General features: G+C 41.8%; 1 protein-coding gene across 6 annotated transcripts in view; it reads left to right on the top strand.

Moving 5' to 3' along the window:
• Positions 1-663: 663 nt before the first annotated feature.
• Positions 664-20,291, top strand: part of LOC142378675 (testis-expressed protein 2-like) — a 33,143-nt gene continuing 13,515 nt past the window's right edge. For 4 of the 6 annotated variants that reach the window (XM_075463467.1, XM_075463465.1, XM_075463466.1 and 1 more), the window contains exons 1-4: positions 677-855; positions 1,342-1,451; positions 17,387-18,948; positions 20,060-20,260. In XM_075463467.1, the coding sequence (XP_075319582.1) occupies positions 17,410-18,948; positions 20,060-20,260 (1,740 nt within the window). In that variant the 5' untranslated portion in view covers positions 677-855; positions 1,342-1,451; positions 17,387-17,409. Of the gene's footprint in view, positions 856-1,341; positions 1,452-4,411; positions 4,463-17,386; positions 18,949-20,059; positions 20,261-20,291 lie in introns of those variants that run through there. The other 2 variants (XM_075463463.1, XM_075463464.1) reach the window with 2 other exon arrangements.

The raw sequence follows: 20,291 nt of genomic DNA, 5'->3' as shown, positions 1-20,291 counted from the left end.
TGTAATATAGCAAGGTTATGTTAGGGCATAAATGAAGCGCATGTTGTTTTTCATTATTTTATTGTTTGTATTTTAATGTATACTTTCGGTATTGCTGTTTTTGTGCTTTGTATGTTTTGTCTGGACCCCAGGAAGACTAGCTGTCGTTTTGGCGTCAGCTAATGGGGATCCTTTTAAATAAACAAATAAACATCTGTGACGTTTTGTTTTATCGTAAAAATACTAAATATTACATTATATTTTTTTTTAGCGAAAAAGGGTTTACAGTTCAGTCTCACAGATGTATGAGGATTTGCCTTCATGTTGTGAATGTAGCCACATAACTTTATAAATCTAACAAAAGATCTAGTTTGGCTGTTAAAGTCATTTATAAAGTAGCTATAAATAAAGTAGCTTTTAAATCCTTCCAACTTTTTAAATTCAACCAAACATGTTCTAATATTATTCTGTGTAGAATTATTAAACCAGAAAACACCACGGATTACAAACCTATTTACATTTTACACTGTTCACAATCTCACATCTGCCTCGTCTGCTCCAGGCCGAATGAGTAGATTGGTCGAAAAATCGATCGTTCCCCTGAGACCGCGTTAGAGAGCTATTTCCCGGCTGTTGGGTTCGATTAGTCTGGCCTTCAAAAAGTCCAGAGTTTCTTTTTCTTTTTTCCTTTAAGGAACTGACTGCAGTTAGACGGTTGTCAACAGGCTGAGCGAGAAAGCGACACACTGAGACAACTTGGTACGTGGACTTGATAACACAAACGCTAACACTTACGGCGCCCAAATCTTCGGACTCGTTTTCGGAAGTTCGGTTTTGTTCGGCGTATCTAGACCAAAATGAAGCCCCTCACACACGGTGAGCTATCTTTGACTTGTCCGTTTTATAAGGCAGTCTTAAGAGTTAAGTGAGAGTACTTCGGTCAGTCATGGACTTTAAAACAAATTTGCGGTTCAGTTTTAATCGGGAACGTTTCTCTTTCTCATCAGAGCTCCTGTTTGACATGATTTCAGGTCATATTTAAGCTAGTAACGTTTAAAAAGTGGATCAGTTTAGGTCGTTAGCTTGCTGTCATGTCTGCTTCACGAGACAAGCTGTTTTTTTCAGTCGTTCATAATTAAAGCTCAAGAAATATATTTTTAGACCACGTTAGTGCCTCTTATAATTCCCTCCAACTTTATTCAGAAGATGTCAACTAAATGCAGAGCTTTTTAGTTTGCCATATGGCGCAAGGTCCTCAAACGTTGTCACAAAGCAAGACCCACGCACACCATTACTATTTCCTTGTTAAGAGTCATGTTTTTACTATATTTGACTTGTTTTTTTGTCTCTTCTTTTTTGTAGCTGACAGGTTTTTCTCAAGAGCCCACTGAGCACCATCGACATGTGAAACTTGAGTCTGCATTAGGCAGATGCAAGTCCCAGGCTGGATTGAATGGCACTGAGGATACAAGGTAAGCACTTAGCCAGTAAATTTGAACTCATTATTGATCCGTTTCCTGAGCTACAAATGACCTGAGTGGGGGCAAAGTCTACAGTGAGAACACAGAGGGGAGGAGTGGAGGGAGAAGTGAAGCTCTGAATAATGAAAAGCGGAGAAATGATGCAGCATCTTGTTGTGTTTCTTACGTGGATTTTTAAAACAATGAGATTTTTGAGGCATCTGCCAGTGTGAGAACTTCAATAACACGTTTACCATCCTTGTCAATCACCTTTGATAAAGATGTATGAAATATATTCTCTCATTTAAAATAGCTTTTGGATGACTAAGCATACAAGAGCTGCCGCAGTCCCTGAAGCACTGAGCAAAAGGCAATACAAATATTCCAAATTCATCCCCAAGCTTATTGTTTGTGAAGTTTGGGCCAACATTTACACTTCAGGGCCCCAAAGGGCTGATGGTTCAAGTTGTTTGCAGCAAGGTATTTTTTACAGGTTTCTTTGCAGACATGACCCTCAAGATATATTGAAATGTTTAACGAACTGCTCCCCATTAGTGCTTAATCCGTTTTCCTCAAAAAGTGGTTTCTGTTCATTAGAAAAACACCATTATGGAGTGTTGTTGCAGAGGGTAAGGCTGCAGCTACAGCCACTAAAGATGCCCACTTTGAACCCATTGTCTTAGAGTTCTGTTGATGCTTTTATGTCTGGAGGCCTTAATCATGTAATGATGATTTAATGCTGATGAAACCTGTTGCTCTGGGAAGGCTTAAGTACAGTTTCACCCCCCAGGCATTGACAACAGACAACATTGCTTTTTGGTACTTAGTTTATTAAACAAGTCATCAGATAATCGTTTTCTTGATTCTTGCACTCTCAAACGTTGCAGAGTCCTTATTGACTGCTGACTTATTGTCTTTCTGTGTCCTATTATCAACCTTACATTTGTTTTTTACCTCAGCAGTTGCTGTGTTGGTGAACAAAATTCACCAGAAATGAGAATCTAACTTGAACATATAGATCTTTGGAACTGAAGTAAACAACAGTTTGGACTGAGTTGTTTACACTCACGATATATGTTATGATAGTTTATATTAAGGTATCGTGCTGCACTTTTCTGTCCGAATAGCTGATCTCACGCTTGACGTGAAGCAGGGTTAAACGCAGATTTCCAGATGTTTGTGTAGCATGTTCAGTATTAAAGGTTTGGTCTCACGAAACGCACAAAGGATGAAGAATGAGCTGTAACACAATCCAAATTAGTAGTCTGAAATGTGCTTTCTGTTTTATTTAGCTCTGTATCAAATATATATGTGGCTTAAAGGATAGAAATCTAATATTTAATATATATAGTTTCACAGAATACCAAGGCATAGGCTGCCATGATAACGGCATTTATTTGGATGATTCATTGTCCAAGAAGTATTTGGGATTAAAAAGTTTGGAACAATGAGCTTTTCAATCCTAAAGAAGATTTCAAAACTTTAAAATATGGACAGTTGTCGAAATAGTTCCATTATTGTATTTCAATGTAATGCTTGGAACAGGCCGAGTGGAGATTAAGAGATTAAACATGAGTCTTTTATGTTTAACTATCAATAAACCCATGTAATGAACAAACTCCAGACTCATTTGCAGACTAAATTGTCATTAGATTCAAAGCCTTATTGTTTTTTATGGGTTTTTGTTCCCACAGTTTCATAAATAGCCATGTAATTCCTTTCCAAGTATATTAAGTCACGTTCTGGCTACCTAGGCAACGCCTGTAGATTGATGAATGGGTTTTTGTTGTAATAAGTGAAGGGTCTGATAAATGAAGAGAAAGATTTGTAGGTGGCGAGAGACGGATGCTGGTTTACGGTTAGAGCTGCAGGTGCAGTGAAAGAAGATCTCACAGTTTAATGTGTCAGTCGGCAGCATAACTAAATGATTTGGGAAAGGATTTTAAGTTCTGTGTTAAAAATAAACGAGAACATCATCAGAGTCTGAGTGGGTGTCAACTTTTGTGGTGGTTTAAATGCTTAAACCACACTCACCTGTAACACCCTAACTAGTTTTGGATGTTTTCTTTAAAGCTGGACATTTTTGCCCTCACTTCTTGCAATGCAGCTGAACAGGTAATGGCAGTCATCTGATCCCCAGCGCTGTTGTGTTCATCTTTACTGTGATGCAGGGAGTATTTGCTGTTTAACATTCGGTGTATTGGCTTAGATGCCTGTTGGCTGTACACCTGTTCATTGCTTCGACTTTGAGGCCCTCCATGCCCCCCCCCCCCAGGTCTGAGCCTTATGGCTCCTTCAGTGCTGAGACCAGCTGAGAACTAACAGAAAGTAAGTGTTGGGTGATAGATGAAAGATGGGAAACTTTGGCCTCTTGTCATGTGCTAACTCTGTTTGGCATTTGGCCCTTGAGCTTGTCATGGTTTTCAGGCACCTGACTCGTGGCTCATTTTGATTATGAGCATTAAAAACCAAAGCTTCAGTTTCTAACATCTTTTTTTGGTTTTGTTTTGTAAGAGCTAGTTAGTGACTGACTTCAGGGGAGGGTCAGCTCCAGTTATGTTCTGTGGTTACAGGCCTGGGTGTGCCAGAGATCACAGGAGGTGCAGAGATTATCAAAATTAGATTTGCATTTGCAAACCATTGCACATTTCCAGGATTATCCAAAGTCTGTGAGGATGAAGTTAATCGGATATAAAACGCATCGAGCATTTTATGAAATCGCATCACAGTTTTCAGGATGAGAACGAGCTTTGGGAGGAAATTGAGTCTCATTTTGCAGATGTTCTCAGCAGGCTTCTTATCAACGTAATCAAGGGTGTCGGACCTCTGCATTTCCAGCCCTTAAGGAAGTTGAATACCTCAGCTGTAATTATGAGCTTGCTTACCTTCAAGTTGACTTCGTGTCAAATAAATATTTCCAGGAGAACGCAAACAAAACCTTTTTTTTTTTTTAGGAAGGTTTCTACCTAAATGATTGACCTGAAGTTCCCTGATGCCAGCTGGTCCTCCCCTGCAACTCGGAGGCATGTACATGACACTGATGCACAATGAATGCATATCAGTTCCCCTTTGAAAGTCATTTATGATTGCACCAAGACCAGGAACATGCATGTGTGCACACATGGAGGCTTTGTGGTAGGAAGGAGTGAAGGTTTCCGGTTGGTAGAACTCGGGGGCTTCAAGTAAAATATGGTTACAAATCACTGCCTTGTAGCATAAGTGCCAGTAACTTTGTGCTATTTATTCTGGGCTGTGTTGGACTCTCAGTGTTTCCATAACTGCACACAGACGTTTGTCTATTCATAGGCTCTCATTAGAGCCTACACAAACACATATCTATATTAACAATACCATGTCAACTGTTACCAATGATATTGCTGAGGGAACCTGTAAGTGTGTGGTGAACCTAATTAGTCAGGTGCCAGAAACGTTGTTCCAGACGGGCTCTGCTATCCAACTTTTCCAGTCACTGAAATCTGAAATGATGGCCATCACTGAGAGATCAGGAAAGTGTGTCACACTGATAGCTTGTAGTGATTTTCAGAGCTTTTCCAGGTGCCACCCCCACCCCACCCCACCCTTCCTTCCTTGCTCCCATCATCATAATGATCACTTGTTACCAACAGGAAGAGACAGATGCAAGGTAGGAGGTGGGGAGACGTATAAATATAGCCTGTCTATAAATAAATCTTCAGAGTTTCACACTTGATTCTGAGACGTAATCCACAAAACTTCAGTGCATTCTCCGGCATAAATGTGTTGCCGTCACTCATTTTCTTGTTTTGAGCCCTGAGGAATAATGCAACTGCCTTTCATAAGAATTTCATGCTTTCATTCACCATTTTAGGGTCCAATGAGCTGCTCTCACACTCCACAATGTGGTCTTTTGTCTTTACTCTCTCAGAGAAATGCTTCGGCCAATCCCTTTCACTTTGTGCAGCGCTGATGACAACAAATGATTATATAATTCCAGGATTGTAGTTGGTTTCCTGTTGTTGTGCAACAGCTTTTTGTTCACAGTTTCTTTTGAATGCATCTTGAATGTGCAGCCCTGCAGTCTGAAATTCCTCTTTTTTTTGTTCTCGTGAAGTTTCTTCTCATTACTGTGTGAAGTCTCGTGTGGGCTTCAGAAGCTCGCTGTTGTGGAACTGAATTGAGTGGCACCACATTTAATTACTCCACACAGATTTGCAGGTGTGGGGAATGGAAAATGCATCAGATTTTTTGTGCTCTCAGACAATCTTCTCATGGTTTTCTTTAATTGTATACATTTGGGGAAACTGTTGACTGTAGTATGTTGATGTCTGGCGCGGCCTGGGAACTATTTGGGGAAACAGAAGCGTCTTTGTGGAAGAAAAGCAGGATGTTGGTCCTGTGCTCTCCAGGGTTTGACCAGATGTGGTTTAATGGGCAGATGACTTCATAGCCACACTTTGTCTACAGGACATTTAGTCTGACTGTGACTTGTTTTAGGATGATCTCTCCAGCAGAGATAAGCTACAAGACACATCTTTTTGTTTGGTCTTTTGACGTTTCTTCTTGTTCAAATTCTTGAGAAGACTGACTCCATATATTTTCTCAGAATCATGAACCATAACTAACTTGTGCATTTGGTCAAAGTCTTATGAAAAGAGCTCTACTTTTCCTTAATAGCTTGTGTGTAAAACGTTATTTCATGGTTGACCTCTCCAGCAACAGTCATCTTGTGCTTACAGGGTCTTTTCTCTGTAGCTTAAATCAGGCTTTCAGTCAACAGTAATGAAGAAACTAATAAATAACTCTAATATTAATCTTCTTGTGATCCATTTTATCATTATGAGAGCATTGTGTTTGTTATGGACCTATCAGAATCCTTCACTGACAGCTACACACATCATTTGTAAGGAGGTTGACATACAATGCTGTTCAAAAGTCTTGAGCTGTTTCTCATTTCCTTATCTTTTTCTTCCAAGCAGCCAGATTTTCTTCTTATCTTTTTTTTTAAAGAGGTCTTGAGGAATAGTTCTTCAGGCTTTCTGAAGGTCTTTCAAAGATTTTAGTTGGTTATTGGCTGCTTTTTCATTGATTTCCAGTCCAGTTCTTGTAGTGATGAAAATGATCTGGTAGTCTATGAGTAACCTATGAATCATTCAGTCATGCAAGAGTCAGCTTTAGTGATCAACCAGTGACAAAGATTAGTTCCCAGTTCGTTAGATGAATCTATGACAGATGCATAAGCCAGTTTCACAGAAATAAGATAGGATTATTGCAGTAACAAGGTGATTCCCAAAGAGCTATTTGCTGAAAACAACAGACAACTTAGCAAAGAACCATTTTAAATTGGATCTTTAGGCACTTTGTTCCCAGCAGCCTGTCACAGGGACACATCATTTGTTCCCATTTCTTTAGTTGCATCTATGAAAAACAGGAAAGATAACGCAGAAGTGAGAGTGGGCTCAAGACCTTTGCACAGGACTTGAGCTTTAGTTATATCAAAGCTGAAAAGTATGTCTTCATTGAGAGAAGAGCTGAGCTGTGATGGACAGATGTTTACCCTTTTGGTCAGGCTGATACTCTGTTTCTGCAGCAGGAAGGTAGATCTCTAATCTGTGTCACAGTTGTGTCACTGCTGCAGCCAAGGTGTTCATTCAAAAATAATGAGAGCTTGTTGATGTGTTTAAGCAGTTAGGCGAGGAGTGCATTATTTAACGCGGACAAAGTCTGGGTCAATGAACTAACCGAGCCTGACATGGAACCAAACAGGGTATTAATTGCATTCCCAGTGGCTTATTTTCTATGTGAATAACAGCAAGTCATAGTGTTTCCTCTGGGTAGTTGTGGCTGTGTAAAGCCAGGATCAGAGTTACTGCTCTTTCTCAGCCTTTCTCCCCCTCACTCTGTTCCTTAAATCAGGATTGTTTTTACTTCATAGTCTCTGTAGACGCTCTATCACATGCTCCTCATGAGCCACTGTGCCCTCGCTGTTGTAATCCACAACAGCTGAGCCGTTGCCAGTAACAATTGAGCAATACAGCTATCTTCACAGGTGATAAGTCTTCAAAAAGTGACAAAAAAGCTTTGTCTCAAGAATGCTTTAACGATAGCAAAACAGAGGGGAAGACGTTAAATGATTTCTTTTAAAAGCAATTTTAAAGGTCGGTTAAACTCTCAATTATCTTTTAAAATCTAAACAGCTGTGCTTTTCTATGATTGAATTCTTCCTGTCACATTATGGAAAGAATCAGATCCGTCAGCTCAAGCCTCCAAAGCTTCAACTGACAGATTTTACATGGAAAAAAAAACCCTTAACGATCCGATGTTTCACAACAAAACTCAGCCCCCCTTTGACACGATCATAACTGTAGACACAGTAAACACAAGCCAGTCGCAAATGCAGCTCACCTGTGATACCTCACGGTATTCTAAGAACAGATACAACTCCAAGAAAAAATGGTCCTGTTACGTTGGCATGGGTCCACTTAATGAGTTGGTCCACAACAAGTGTCACGTCCATAAGGACACATGCAAACCCTCAAAGGTTTCACATCAGACTTCTACTCCAACTGGTTCGAGAACAACTTTAAATTTACTTTGGGTTGGCTTTTTAAGGCGAAAATTGCGGGAATTTTAAGGGGTTAAAGCTGTAAAGTGTACGGTTTACTTAAATTGTACCTGTCGTACAATGTGATGCGTCTCCTGTTCATTCTGCCTTCAACACAGACATTTGAATACATATTTTATTAAAACCAACAACACATTAGATTGACAACAAATGCTTTTCAGAGTGAGAATAGAATTAATTTACACTGAAGTGGATAATAGTAAACAGTGGCTGTATCTTTGGTTCCAAGATGAAGTGCTGGATTTATCTTATTTTTTATTTTTTTTAATGTACGCCACATTTTTACAAATTACACACATTCGTTCTTTGTTTTAATTGGTCTAAATCAGGTTTCTGTTCACATCTGGACAGCACAATCGTAAGTTTTCAGTGCATCGTTCTGGTGGTTGTTTTCGTCACAGTAGTTGGTAGAGGAATGCTGGCAGGCAGCTGATTCTCGTAATGATCTCACCGCCTAACATTTCATTCCCCACCCATGTCACCAGCTTGTCAGCATTCTTGAAAACTGGTTCAGTTGTGTTGAGCTGGCTTTTGTTTCGTCTCCCACTTGCTCATGAACACACTTTTGAACTCATTTGACTCTTAATGCACAAAGATGCATCAAACGCAGCGTTGCTTTCTTACAGTTCTACACAGTTTATGTCTGTAGCTGCTGAGAGAAATTTGGAGAAAACAAAAGCTTAACAAGATCGTAGCAACTAAACTTGGCACACCATTAAACCATTGAAACCAGAAGGAGTATTTAGTGTCTTGTAGCACAGCTCAGGTGTTGAGAATCAGAAAAGATTCTTTACTGAACTGAGCTAAACTAATTGCTGCTCTTATGAGGGGCAACAGAAAGGCTCATTTTCATTGTCTAAAACAGCTTAAAACTGCCTGATATAAAAGCAGCTGCATTTCAAGAGGCCTTTTCACACGTGCCTTTCGGGCCAGGCCTGATGCACAACAAAGACGCATGTTGGAAGTTCAGAGGCAGCATGGCAGTCGAAATAAATCCACCACTGATAACCCGGTTTGTAAGTGCAAACTGATATTGTGGAACACGCCACTCTAAGCTAGGATGTTGTCACCACTTAGCCAATTTCATGATACTAAGCTCGATATATGTGAGCGCACACTGATGCGGGATTGAGCCGCTTCTGTGGCATATCTGAATTACCAAGAGGAACAGCAACAGGTTTACGAGGGCATCTTTTTTGGGCTGTTAAGCTATGACCGATATGTGAAAAAGGGCTAATGGAAAGAGTAGCAGAAGTCGGAAGGAAATGAAATGGTGAAACAAGGCAAACAATGTGGAAAACGAAGACGGAAATGTAAAAGTATATGAAAAATATCTTTTTCACCCAATTCTTTAAAGCAATACAATGTAACTTCTCAAAAAGCCCATTGTGGAGCTCCCCCTACAGGCTTGGAGGTAATGTACGGTTACACTGTCGTAAATACAACACCCTTTCACTTTCACTTTTCACGTTTGTTGACGAACCGGCGAGGAGTCAGAAGGTGCAAGCTATGTCGACCGAGAAGGTAAGAGTAATCAAATGTACCTGGGAGCGTGAGAGGGGTCTATTTGTTTTTGCGGTAGGTGTGCCAGAAAGCAAGTCGAAGTACTTCCGCTCAGCTCCCGGGCCAATCCAGCAAAGTTACATAGCGCAGTTTTTCCAACTCAGACCCCCGAAGGGCATAGGAGACAGGCCAATCGTAATATTAAAACTCATTCTAGCCGCACAATTTTTTTCAAGCTGTTATTTTAAGGCAGAAATGTTACATAGTATTGCTTTAAATTCTTCTTAATATTTCCTCATTCAGTTTCCTTATTTACTTATTTCTTTCTTTCTTTTGGCACTCCTATCATTCCATAGCTCACAAATGGATGACAAATTAAAGGAAAAACCAACACACGGTTTCTCGTCTAGCTTGCGGTGCCAGAATATCTTCTACAAGTCTCTTGACCTCTAATAGAGGAACACACAAGCTACTCTGGTGATAGTGGAAGAGAGTTGTTACATTTCAGTCCAAAATCTCCCCTCGGACTGTAACTTGGGTAACATCTTGATACTGGTGATGCCTGTAGGATAGGACCATTGAAGAGACCACTCCCATCAAGTTACAAAATGCTTCATCGTGTGATAAGGGACCACTCAGAAAAACTTTGTATTGCTCTTGCTCTGATCCTTCCCTCTAAGGCAGGGATGTCCACATCTGGGCCTGGAGGACCGACTTTGGACATCCCTGCTCTAAAGGCACAAGTTGGCCTTTAAGCCCCTACCCATCAAAATGGCTCCACCAGATCCCTTCAGTGTAGTGGTTAAGGGTTTTCCCCTGAAATATGAGCTTACAGACTTACAAAGTTACAATACTAGAGAGTGCTCAAACAAATACTGAGTAGATTCTTCATAAATGAGTCCATCTGCATTTACTTTTGAATACGAGCCACCGAAATATGTGCCATGTTAGTGCAGCACAGCGAGACATCTTTGGTACTGCAACAGTGTTGCCAAACATCCTCTTAATGTCGCAGATATAATCTGAAACTGTTGTGTATGACATTTGAGATTCTCTGAGGGGGATGGCATGTGGTGTTGTCTTGGCAGAGAGCAACAGGCTGGGTGACTTGCAAAAATATCCTCATTGTGAGGTGACTGAGCTGCATGCGCTGCAATCACTGTCATTACATCACAGGAATTTAGGGTTTAATGGCTATGATTTGGGGAGATGTACTTGTAAAGTCATTGTTCAATTTGTCTAATGTAAACCACTCCTAGAATTTAAAGAACAATACCACACATGTCACAGTATTAATGATCATATCCTGCTTTTGTAGTAAAGCTACAGAAACTCCACATATGGCTTGTCTTCTCCTGTAGCTGCAGGTTCTTAGCTCTTCTTAGTCTTACGCTTATTGGTTTATGTTTCGGTCCTAAGTTGGCTGCTCTCTGTTGTTGACTGATGTTTGCCCAAAGGCTCTCGGACAAACAAAACTCATCGTTCAGACTTGATTCGGGGAGACGGAAAAATGGGTTTTATCAGAAGTTGTTGAACAAAGCGTCACATGAACACACACATAACGAAGCAGCCTCTCTCCAGCTGGATTGTGATGGTGACCCATCCTGCGTGTTGCTTTTGATGGTAAGATAATGATAAGGAAATTAAAGGGAGGAGTTTATAACTTACACAGCTTCTCATCTTACTGCACTTGACCATTTACTGTGTCGAGTAGAGATACTTCTTGCTTTTTTTTTGTTTTAGACGGTGTTCCTGATACGTTCTCTCACTAAAGCGCACCCTAAGACCTGTAAACGCTGATGTGTGAAGTCAGTGGTGTTTCCTTCTATGTGCTTACCATAAACTTTTTAAAAAGGGATTGAGTACCTTCAGAGGCCTCATCCCTTAATGGCCTCTTTTATTATTGTTCTCCATGTGGAATAATCACACAACAGAGGTTACTAACCTGTTACTTCCTGTCTCCAGCGTTAGTTTGACCAGATGTCGACGTTACACTATTTCTAAGTGCTTTTATTTTTCTTCTGGAGACCAACGTCGACGCAGATGCTAATATACCTGCTTTGTAGAGCAACCAGTTCAGCATGTTCTGCCCTTTGTTGTCATCATGGGAATGCCGAAGAAATGCCAGTTCGGCCTCCTTAAAACTTTCCAGTTATCGTGCGCAACTTGACAACACCGCACGGCAGCGTTAGCCCCACCCACAGCGCCGACTGGCTCTTCTTCTTCAGTTTCTTTAGGTGTTCAGACTAAAGGGTTGAGGCAAAATACAGACCTCATGTTTGGATCCATCATTGCTTGGTGTGGCATCAATTGTATACTTTAGTAATACTTAAAGTCTCCCACTGATAAAAAATCAAGTTGTTCTCCTTGTTAACAGGTCCAGAAGAGGCTTTTTTTTTTTTTATTATAACAGTTATAAAAGACGCTAGAGCACTTATTTCTGCTTTTAATGTGCAGAGTTCTTCCTACAGTCTCAAAAAGGCAAGTAGAAGATTGAAGGAGCCAATCTTGACCATTTACTGGTGGCTCTTTACAGCTAAATTGCATCCACTGTGAGTAACTAATAAGACGACAAGCTAGCTACTGAGCATACTCTGTGATGTTTGAAAACACGGAGAAGAAGATCAGAGGTATATTTTACTTTAATGAAAATGTCAGGTCTGACATGTTCTGTTTATGCCTCTAATGGCACAAAATCAGCTTCTATTGGTCTTCATTTCTTACCCTAAGATGTTAAAACAACAGCAAAGAATTTATTTATTTGGAGACATTGCAGTGTCCTATCAAAGATGCCAGAGAGGACACAGGTCTGCAACTCTTTTGCAAATTACACCCTAAAAACAGTTGGGTTTTGCCACTATATATCCAACTACTAATCCAGGTGACACCACAAGTACGAGCAGGTATGTCCCCAAGCTTGTAAGTTTATTTTTTTTTCAAGTGTTTTCTCTCTGTCATTTCACAATTCCTGCACTCCAGCGGTGTCTCTTGGTAAACTGAGCCCAGTGTACAACGGGTTCATGTCTCTCAGGACTGCTGTCATTGCTTCGACTGTATGTTGCAAGAGACGGGTGGGGTGACTGGATGACACGCGGCACCAGGGAGCGTTTCTCTCCTTCTGTCTGCCACTGCAGTGGCTCCAGTAAGCCTGACAAAGCGTGATGTGCAGCTTTGGTGAGGTCATAGTGGGACAGTGAGTCATACTTCTGTAAAAACTGGGGCTAAAGGTTCTCTAACATGGGATCATACAAGAGATCTGAACACATCACAGCAGTTTTAAAATCTTTACTCTGGCTTCCAGTCAGTCACAGAATAGATTTTAAAAGTCTGCTGATGGTTTACAAATCCCAGAACGGTTTAGGGCCAAAATACATCTGTGATATGTTCAGAGAATATAAACCCAGCAGAGCTCTTAGATCCAAGGACTCAGGTCAGCTGGTCCAGTCCAGAGTCCAGACTAAACATGGAGAAGCAGCATTTAGCTGTTATGCTGCAAACAAGTGGAACAAACTGCCAGTGGAGATTAAACTTTCACCAAATGTAGACATTTTTAAATCCAGGTTAAAAACATTTCTTTTCTCATGTGTCTATGCATGAAATCTGCACGCTATCTTTTAATTTATCTTGACTGTTGCTTGTTTTTAAATTCATTTAAATGATTTTATTTGTTTCTCTTTATATTCTTTTATGTATTTTTAATGCTTCTTACACTCCCTGCTGCAATGCTTTTATTTTATGTGAAGCACTTTGAATTGTTATGTACATGAAATGTGCTATATAAATAAATTTGATTTGATACATGCACGTACATCCCGCACATACACTGTCTACCAGCTAATGATGGTATAAGTCCCACTTTCCTTATCTGACTGCATTTCTTATTATGTCAATTTTGAATTGAATCGGGTCGTGAACTTGTGTTGAACTCTATGATGACTGTTGGAAAGAGCAGCGAGGAGAGGAGGAAGTTATCTTGGGCTAACAGAAAATAACGTTTGCACAATGTTGTAATTGCTGAGCAGCTTTCTTGGGTATGTCCTTAAACAGGCGAAGTATCTCTGCAGGTTTATCACACAGCTGATGAAAGTGTGAAGCCGACCGGGACCGCTGGGTTAAATCCTGGCCTTGATGATAAATGCCTTGTTCTTTTTAATCGGTCTCCACCTCCTATTCCACAATATTCAAACCCACTTATAGACACTTCCTTCAATTCATGGTTCTGTTGGTTACTTCTCATTCTAGATACATGTTGCTTCATTAAAAAAGCAAGGTGTGAGCTTTTCCATAATGTCTGTAAACATGACTGTTAAAGCCAGTTTGCTTCTGGAACCAGCTTCATCAGGATCAGTGGTGAAACTTCACTGCACAGCGTCTTCTAAAGGCGGTAGCATGGTTGCCGCGTCTGTCACGGCGGTGTCGCACCGTGACGTCAAAATGACGTTGCAGGCATGGCGCTTCCCTTGAAAAGACGGCGCAGCGCGTTGTCGTGCACCAGTCGATTTTTGTAACTTGGCGGCGCCGAGCACAACGAACCGGATGGACCAATGTGAGACCAGGCTCAGTCAGGAGGTGCGTTTGTACAGGCAGCTGTACGAAACTGCAGTGAAACAGCACAGGGAGCACGTAAACTCCCCAAACTGGTTCGCAGAGATTGGCAGAACTTTGGGGAAAGAGGGAGAGTTCTGTAAGAATGTGTGGAAGAAGCTACGGGACAGATACGTGAAGGAAAAGAAGAGGGCAGAGACTCTGTTGATGCTGGGGGCTTCAAACCTTCACCTCTTTTAACTGAATTAAAAAATTAAAATGATCCGAAAAGCAGCAGTATCATTAATTACAGTATTCTTGCTCTTGACAGCGGCATTGTTTTCTTCTCCACTTTCGTGGTTGTAGAGTAGAGGTAACCTTCACGTAGCAGCGCCACCTCTGTGACGGAGAAAATTGCAACTACTGGCGCGCAACGACTTGCGCCACTATATAGGGTCCTATGGCGGGCACGAACTCGTGACGTCATCAACACCGCTCGCGCTAGCAGACGCGGCAACCATGCTAGAGCCATAAATGTCTTGAGGTGGGGACAAAACAGAATTTTTCACCATTAGTTGTCAGCTTTCCTTTCACTAATGAAGCACACGTGATGAGATCTTATGAAAAGGTGGAATAAAGAAGTGTTGAGCACAAGTTTTCCATTAACGGGTTTGAGGGGAAGAAACTTGGCTGCTCATGGTTGTAACCCAGTAGAAGAAGAATCGTCCTAACTGGAAACGAACATCGCCTCTGGTTCCATTTACCTTTACATATTTATATCTTGGAAATGGAAATGGAGACCTGAATAGTGTGTGATGATATGTAGCTGGGTGGACTATTTCTGCTCACTTAAGGAGGTATTAAAGTAGCGTAAAGGAAGGCCGTGATAATCTGTCATATTTGGCCTCCTATGGGCTGAACAGTGTTAGAAAATGAAGCGTTGCATGATAACTTTTTGTTTGGGATCTGTGGTTTCAGCATGTATCTGGTTGCTTAAATTTCTCTCCGATTTTAAAATCTAAAATGGCTCCAGATGTTGGTCTTTAAGACTGACGGTCTGCTGAGTTGAACTGAGGTCTGGTGGGACTGAATATCATCTCATTGTGCAGGCAGTGGCTCAGATATCTAACAGGGTTAAGGCTTCACCCACAGGTTTTTAGAATATGAATCCCACATCTGATCCGAGGAGAAGAAATGTATGACAGGGTGTCTTATATTTAAGGAATCCACATAATGTCTTGATTGAATTTTCTTCTCAACATTACAAAGTTTCGCTCTGATTGGGAAATGAAACCAACGGTCAAACAAAAAAAATAAAACAAAAAAAAACTCTGTCTTACCTCATTCAAATTTGCTATTTTGCAAAACTGTTACGACCTCTGAGTCTTCTATATTAACATGAAATTCATTTGCAACTGACTATCCACAACAAGGGCCTCATTGTGTTGCCTCTGACCAAAGGTTGGTTAGCTGGGAACGGAGGTGGATGGCAGACTGCCCGACTGGGTAATGAGCTTGCTCACGACCCATGTGACGGTGAGTGGCTGAGTCTGTAAATAAGTGAGCCAACTTGATATGATGCCACCTCTGCTGCCCGGACACAGCACGAGGACACCAGTGCCAGATGTCAGCAAGACATTACCTCAATTCTATTGTTACCACCAGAGGATGTTGCACAGACTCGGAGTCGTAGACGTCTTTCTCGCATAGTTGGACATAAAGGTGGATCTTTGTCCAATGCATAGTCAGAACTCACTGCGAGCAAGACAAAGTCCTTTAGATCATTTGATGTTAGCGGCAACAGTTGTTGCATTGTCCCATTTCAGTTCACAGTGTGGCTGGTGGCTGCTGACATGTGCCCCAAAGGTTTTTAAAATGATGAAGATTTAGATCTTGTCAGTTTGATGGAAATTGTTGAATTCTCGCACCCGATGGTGTCAGAGTCACAGATCTGTTTCATTGGGCAACATAACATGCAAAACGTGCTCTTGGGAGAAGTCCAATAAGGTGATTTCCATCAGTAAAATGTGGATCAGGTAAAGTGTTTTGTTTTTGTTCAAAGCTGCTAAAGCAATCATGTGCTCTGACTGCCGTGATTCTCATTTGAGCTCTGCCGTCTTTGGTCTTGATTGCTCCTGATTAGCCACTTTGATTTAGCTGATTATTTGATTGTGGTTTGTTAAAGGCCTTGTTAAGGTTTTTGGCAGGTAGACGAGATTTTTGTGCGTTAAGATGCTTGATTACTCTGAAATTAAGTCTCGTACAACTAATCCGGTTGAGCTATGCAGTAAGTGAGGAGATTATATATCATATCCTCGTTGTTATTTTCTAAATTTAATTTTCCCTTCAGCAGGAATGGCTGGATGTCCTTTTGGGGAATAGTACGGACAGTGACTTTCTTCATCTTACACACATGGTGTTGACACATTTCTAATTGGCTAAAAAGCTTTATTTATTCAGATAACACAGTTTGACAGACAGAAAATAGGATTTCTGCAGCAACAAGGTGATTCCCAAAGAGCTGTTAGCTGAAAACTTGGCATATCTCAGCATGGTGTGCAGTGTGTCCTTAAAACATTTGAGGAAACTGGACAAGTGGAGGACAAAAGAAGAAGTGTCAGGCCTAAAGAACTATCTACAGCAGATGAACAGGATCTGAAAGTGATGTCCTTAAGAAAGAGGAAAAAATCCAGCAAAGACCTGACACAGGAGCTGAGAGATGCATCTGGACCTTCAGCGGATCCATCTGCTGTTGGCCCAAGCCTCATCAGAAATGGGCTCCATGGAAGGGTGGCTGTCAAGAAGCCGTTCTTAAGGAAGGGAAACAGGGAGAAAAGGCTGAGCTGTGCCAAAGGACACAAGAAGTGGACTGAAAATCAGTGGCAACAGGTCTGATGGAGGGATGAATCCTCCCCAGAGCCCGGAGCTCAACCTTACTGAAGCAGTGTGGGATCATGTTGGCAGAGAACGGAACAAAAGGCAGCCGACATCCAAAGAAGAGCTTTGGGATGTCCTTCAAGAAGCCTGGAGAACTATTCCTGAAGACTCCTTAAAGAAAGGACAGAAAGCTCGTCTGAGAGGGTTCAGGCTGTGTTGGAGAATAAGTAATTAGCAACAGTCATTCTTCATATTTGATATTCTTCAACCTTTTTGTTTCTCTGGTTTGGGCTTTTGTGGTTATTTAATATATTTTTGAATAACTGAAGCACTTTTATACGTTTATCAAACCAGATGATTGTTCTTCTGTTTGTCGTCTAACTGATTAACAGACTCATCATCTCCTCCCTAATGTGTTGTGATCTCTGTTCCCTCTTTGCAGACTGACTCAGTGGGAGTACTGAAATGACCAGCCAGCATCCGCACCATGCAGACGGCTCTCCCCCCACAGATAAACTGCCACCTGTGGCCTCCAAGCTTCATGTCCAGCGATCACTGTCCAAGGAGTCCATCACCATCCGCTTCTCAGCCCTTGGGAAGGAGGAAGAGGAGGAGGAAGAGGAGCTGTATATAACATCTGTCCCCTCTACTTCAGCTGCTCTGGTTGACTCGAATGTTGTGACGGCTTTAGAGGCGAGCGAGGAAATGTTCGAGGGGTTGAACCTGTGCCCTGCAGCTGGAGATGTTGTCATTCCTGATTCATCCAGGCGTTCTTCAAATTCTACAGGTCACACTGACCGTTCTCCCTCAAAAACCACGCCTTCACATGTTTCTGAGCAAAAATCATCAACCACCAATTCTTCTCCCACGAAATCTTTGAGCTTTCCCTCCACCGATAAACCTTTTCTAAGTATGGTGAAGTCTCTCTCCTCTGACGTTGAGTCTCGCGACAGAGTCTCTTCTGTTCCAGCTTCCTCGATAAGACACAGGCATCTCATGAAGAGTCTCGTCAAATCTTTATCCTCGGATACATCCCAGGACTCCTCCTCCTCCTCCTCCTCATCCTACCGTCTTCCAGAATCTCGCCTTAACCTGCAGCTCTTTAAGCAGTTTGCACAGTCCCGGATGCCTTCTGCTGCCATGACATCAGCTAGTGATTCTAAAACTGCCCCCTGCTCGCCGTTAACCTCGCCAGATAACAGAAGCTTCTTCAATGTCTCAGAGGTCGAGGCACGAATCGAAGACACCAAGCGGCGTCTCTCTGAAGCTATTTCCGAACCGCTCCAGTTGCTGAGTAAGATCATGGATGAAAAGGGCGGCAGCTTGGTTGGCAGTAGCATTTACCGACCTAAGGTGCTCTCAGCCAGCGCCACAGAGCTCTCGAACATCAGCTCATACAACGGTCACCTGGAGAGCAACAACAATTACTGCATCAAGGAGGAAGAAGGGGGTGAGCTGGAGGCTGAAAGCCCCAACAGCTGGACTTCTATTACAGCCGAGTCACCTGGTGATCCTTCCGCTGACACTAAGAGCCCCAACAAATCATCTTTAGCCACCACGTCTTTGGACAAGTGCTCCATGTCTGCTCTCGCAAAACAGGATGAGGACGACTTCTGCATCCTGGACAGCGAGGACTTTGGGACTGACACAGAAGGTCTAAGTGCAGATAAAACTGACAGTACCAGATCTGGTAGCCAAGGGCCACTAAGTGGTAGTTCTGACCCAAACAGTGACGATGAATGTGAAGGCATTGAGCCGCCGCCTAGTATTCCACACTACACTCTCTCTATCCTTACCGTTCTGGTCTATGGGTGTTTTGTATTACCTCTGCCAACTTACATTGGAGGAATGCTGCTCGGGATTGGGCTGGGATTCCTTTTAGCCATCGGTGTTGTGTGGCTGACGGGACCAAAACGTTCTGGAGTCGGTGTTCGACATTCAAGGAACCGTGAAAAGCTGTGGAATAAGACCAAGTTGGATATTAAAGAACCAGACATTTATAAGGTGAGTGAAGGTTCTTTTCATTCTCTTGATTTATAGATTTAGGAGCTTTATCGACAAGATTACCTGATATTACTAAATCTAAAACGTCTGACGTGTAGAAGCAAGAAACATGTTTAGATTGGACTTAGATTTAATGGATTAGATTATCAGATCACACCTTTACACACACTAATTAAGACTAGTGTATTTTGAAATATATGCATCATAGGCATTACTCACACACAGTATTTAACTCCATTTGTGAACCGTGTTTGCAACTAAGCACGAGTTGTAATTGAAACTATGTTTGAAACTCATGTGCAGTAACGTCAGCATTTTAAAACAGGTTTCTTCGTTGCAAAGAGCTTTCACAAACAGGATGACGCTAACAGCAGGGATTACAAACTGATGTGGTGTTATTAACACGAAACAAACTCTGTGATGTCTGAAAATCAGCTGTGATTTCCTAAAGAAGTGCTGTAGAAGAAGGCTCAAACAGTACGAGATACATTTAAAGCGAAGCAGTGGTGTTACTAAGCAGAGGCTGGATTGCTGTGGAACAAATTAATCCAGTTCTGATAAAGCTTTTAAAAGTTCAACCAGTTCTGAACTGGTCCTAACACCAGAACCTGGTTGAAAATCAGTGCAGTGGGATTTCCTGAGTGAAACAACAGTCAGAGCCGGGTGGCATTTCTAGCCATTGTCAGTCACTGATGCATGTAGAGTTGCTCCGGCCTACACGACCCTGCTTCTTCTGGTGGGAGGGGCTGTGGAGGCGGAGCTGAAGCACAGCAGAGAGGGAGGGGATCACACAGATCACCACAAACCTCAGTTTAACATAGTTAATACAGTTCACGAGTAATTTATTTACCTTCAGCTTATTTTTCCTTTTTTAAAGTACAGCTTTACGTGTAGATGGTGCCGGCACGGCTGTTATTGATCACTGGTTGATTGATTAAGTTGCTGTAGACAAACAGCAGACGTACGAAGAAGTGTTGGACTTTTATCTCGTTTGTGGTTGTTCAGAAGCATTTTGATTATGCAAATCTTTGATAACAAAGAGAAAATTAATGCTTTTTTTTCCCGTGTTGGTGTAAATCTCATTGATGCTGATGGGTTTGTCTTCTCTCAGGGCTGGATGAATGAGATATCCAACTATGACCCAGAAACGTACCACGCCACGCTGACGCAGTCTGTGTACGTCCGCTTGGAGGGTTCCATCATTCGTCTGTCGAAACCCAACCGCAACATCGCCCGCCGTGCTGCGCACAATGAACCAAAACCCGATGTCACCTACATCAGTCAGAAGATCTATGACCTCACTAACTGCAAAGTATGCTTTTACACTTTTTTTTTTTTTAGCA

This window comes from Odontesthes bonariensis, chromosome 4 (assembly GCF_027942865.1).
Source record: "Odontesthes bonariensis isolate fOdoBon6 chromosome 4, fOdoBon6.hap1, whole genome shotgun sequence".
NCBI lineage: Eukaryota > Metazoa > Chordata > Actinopteri > Atheriniformes > Atherinopsidae > Odontesthes > Odontesthes bonariensis.
The sequence above is the reverse complement of the archived record's forward strand: the minus strand, read 5'-3'. Positions and strand labels throughout refer to the sequence as shown.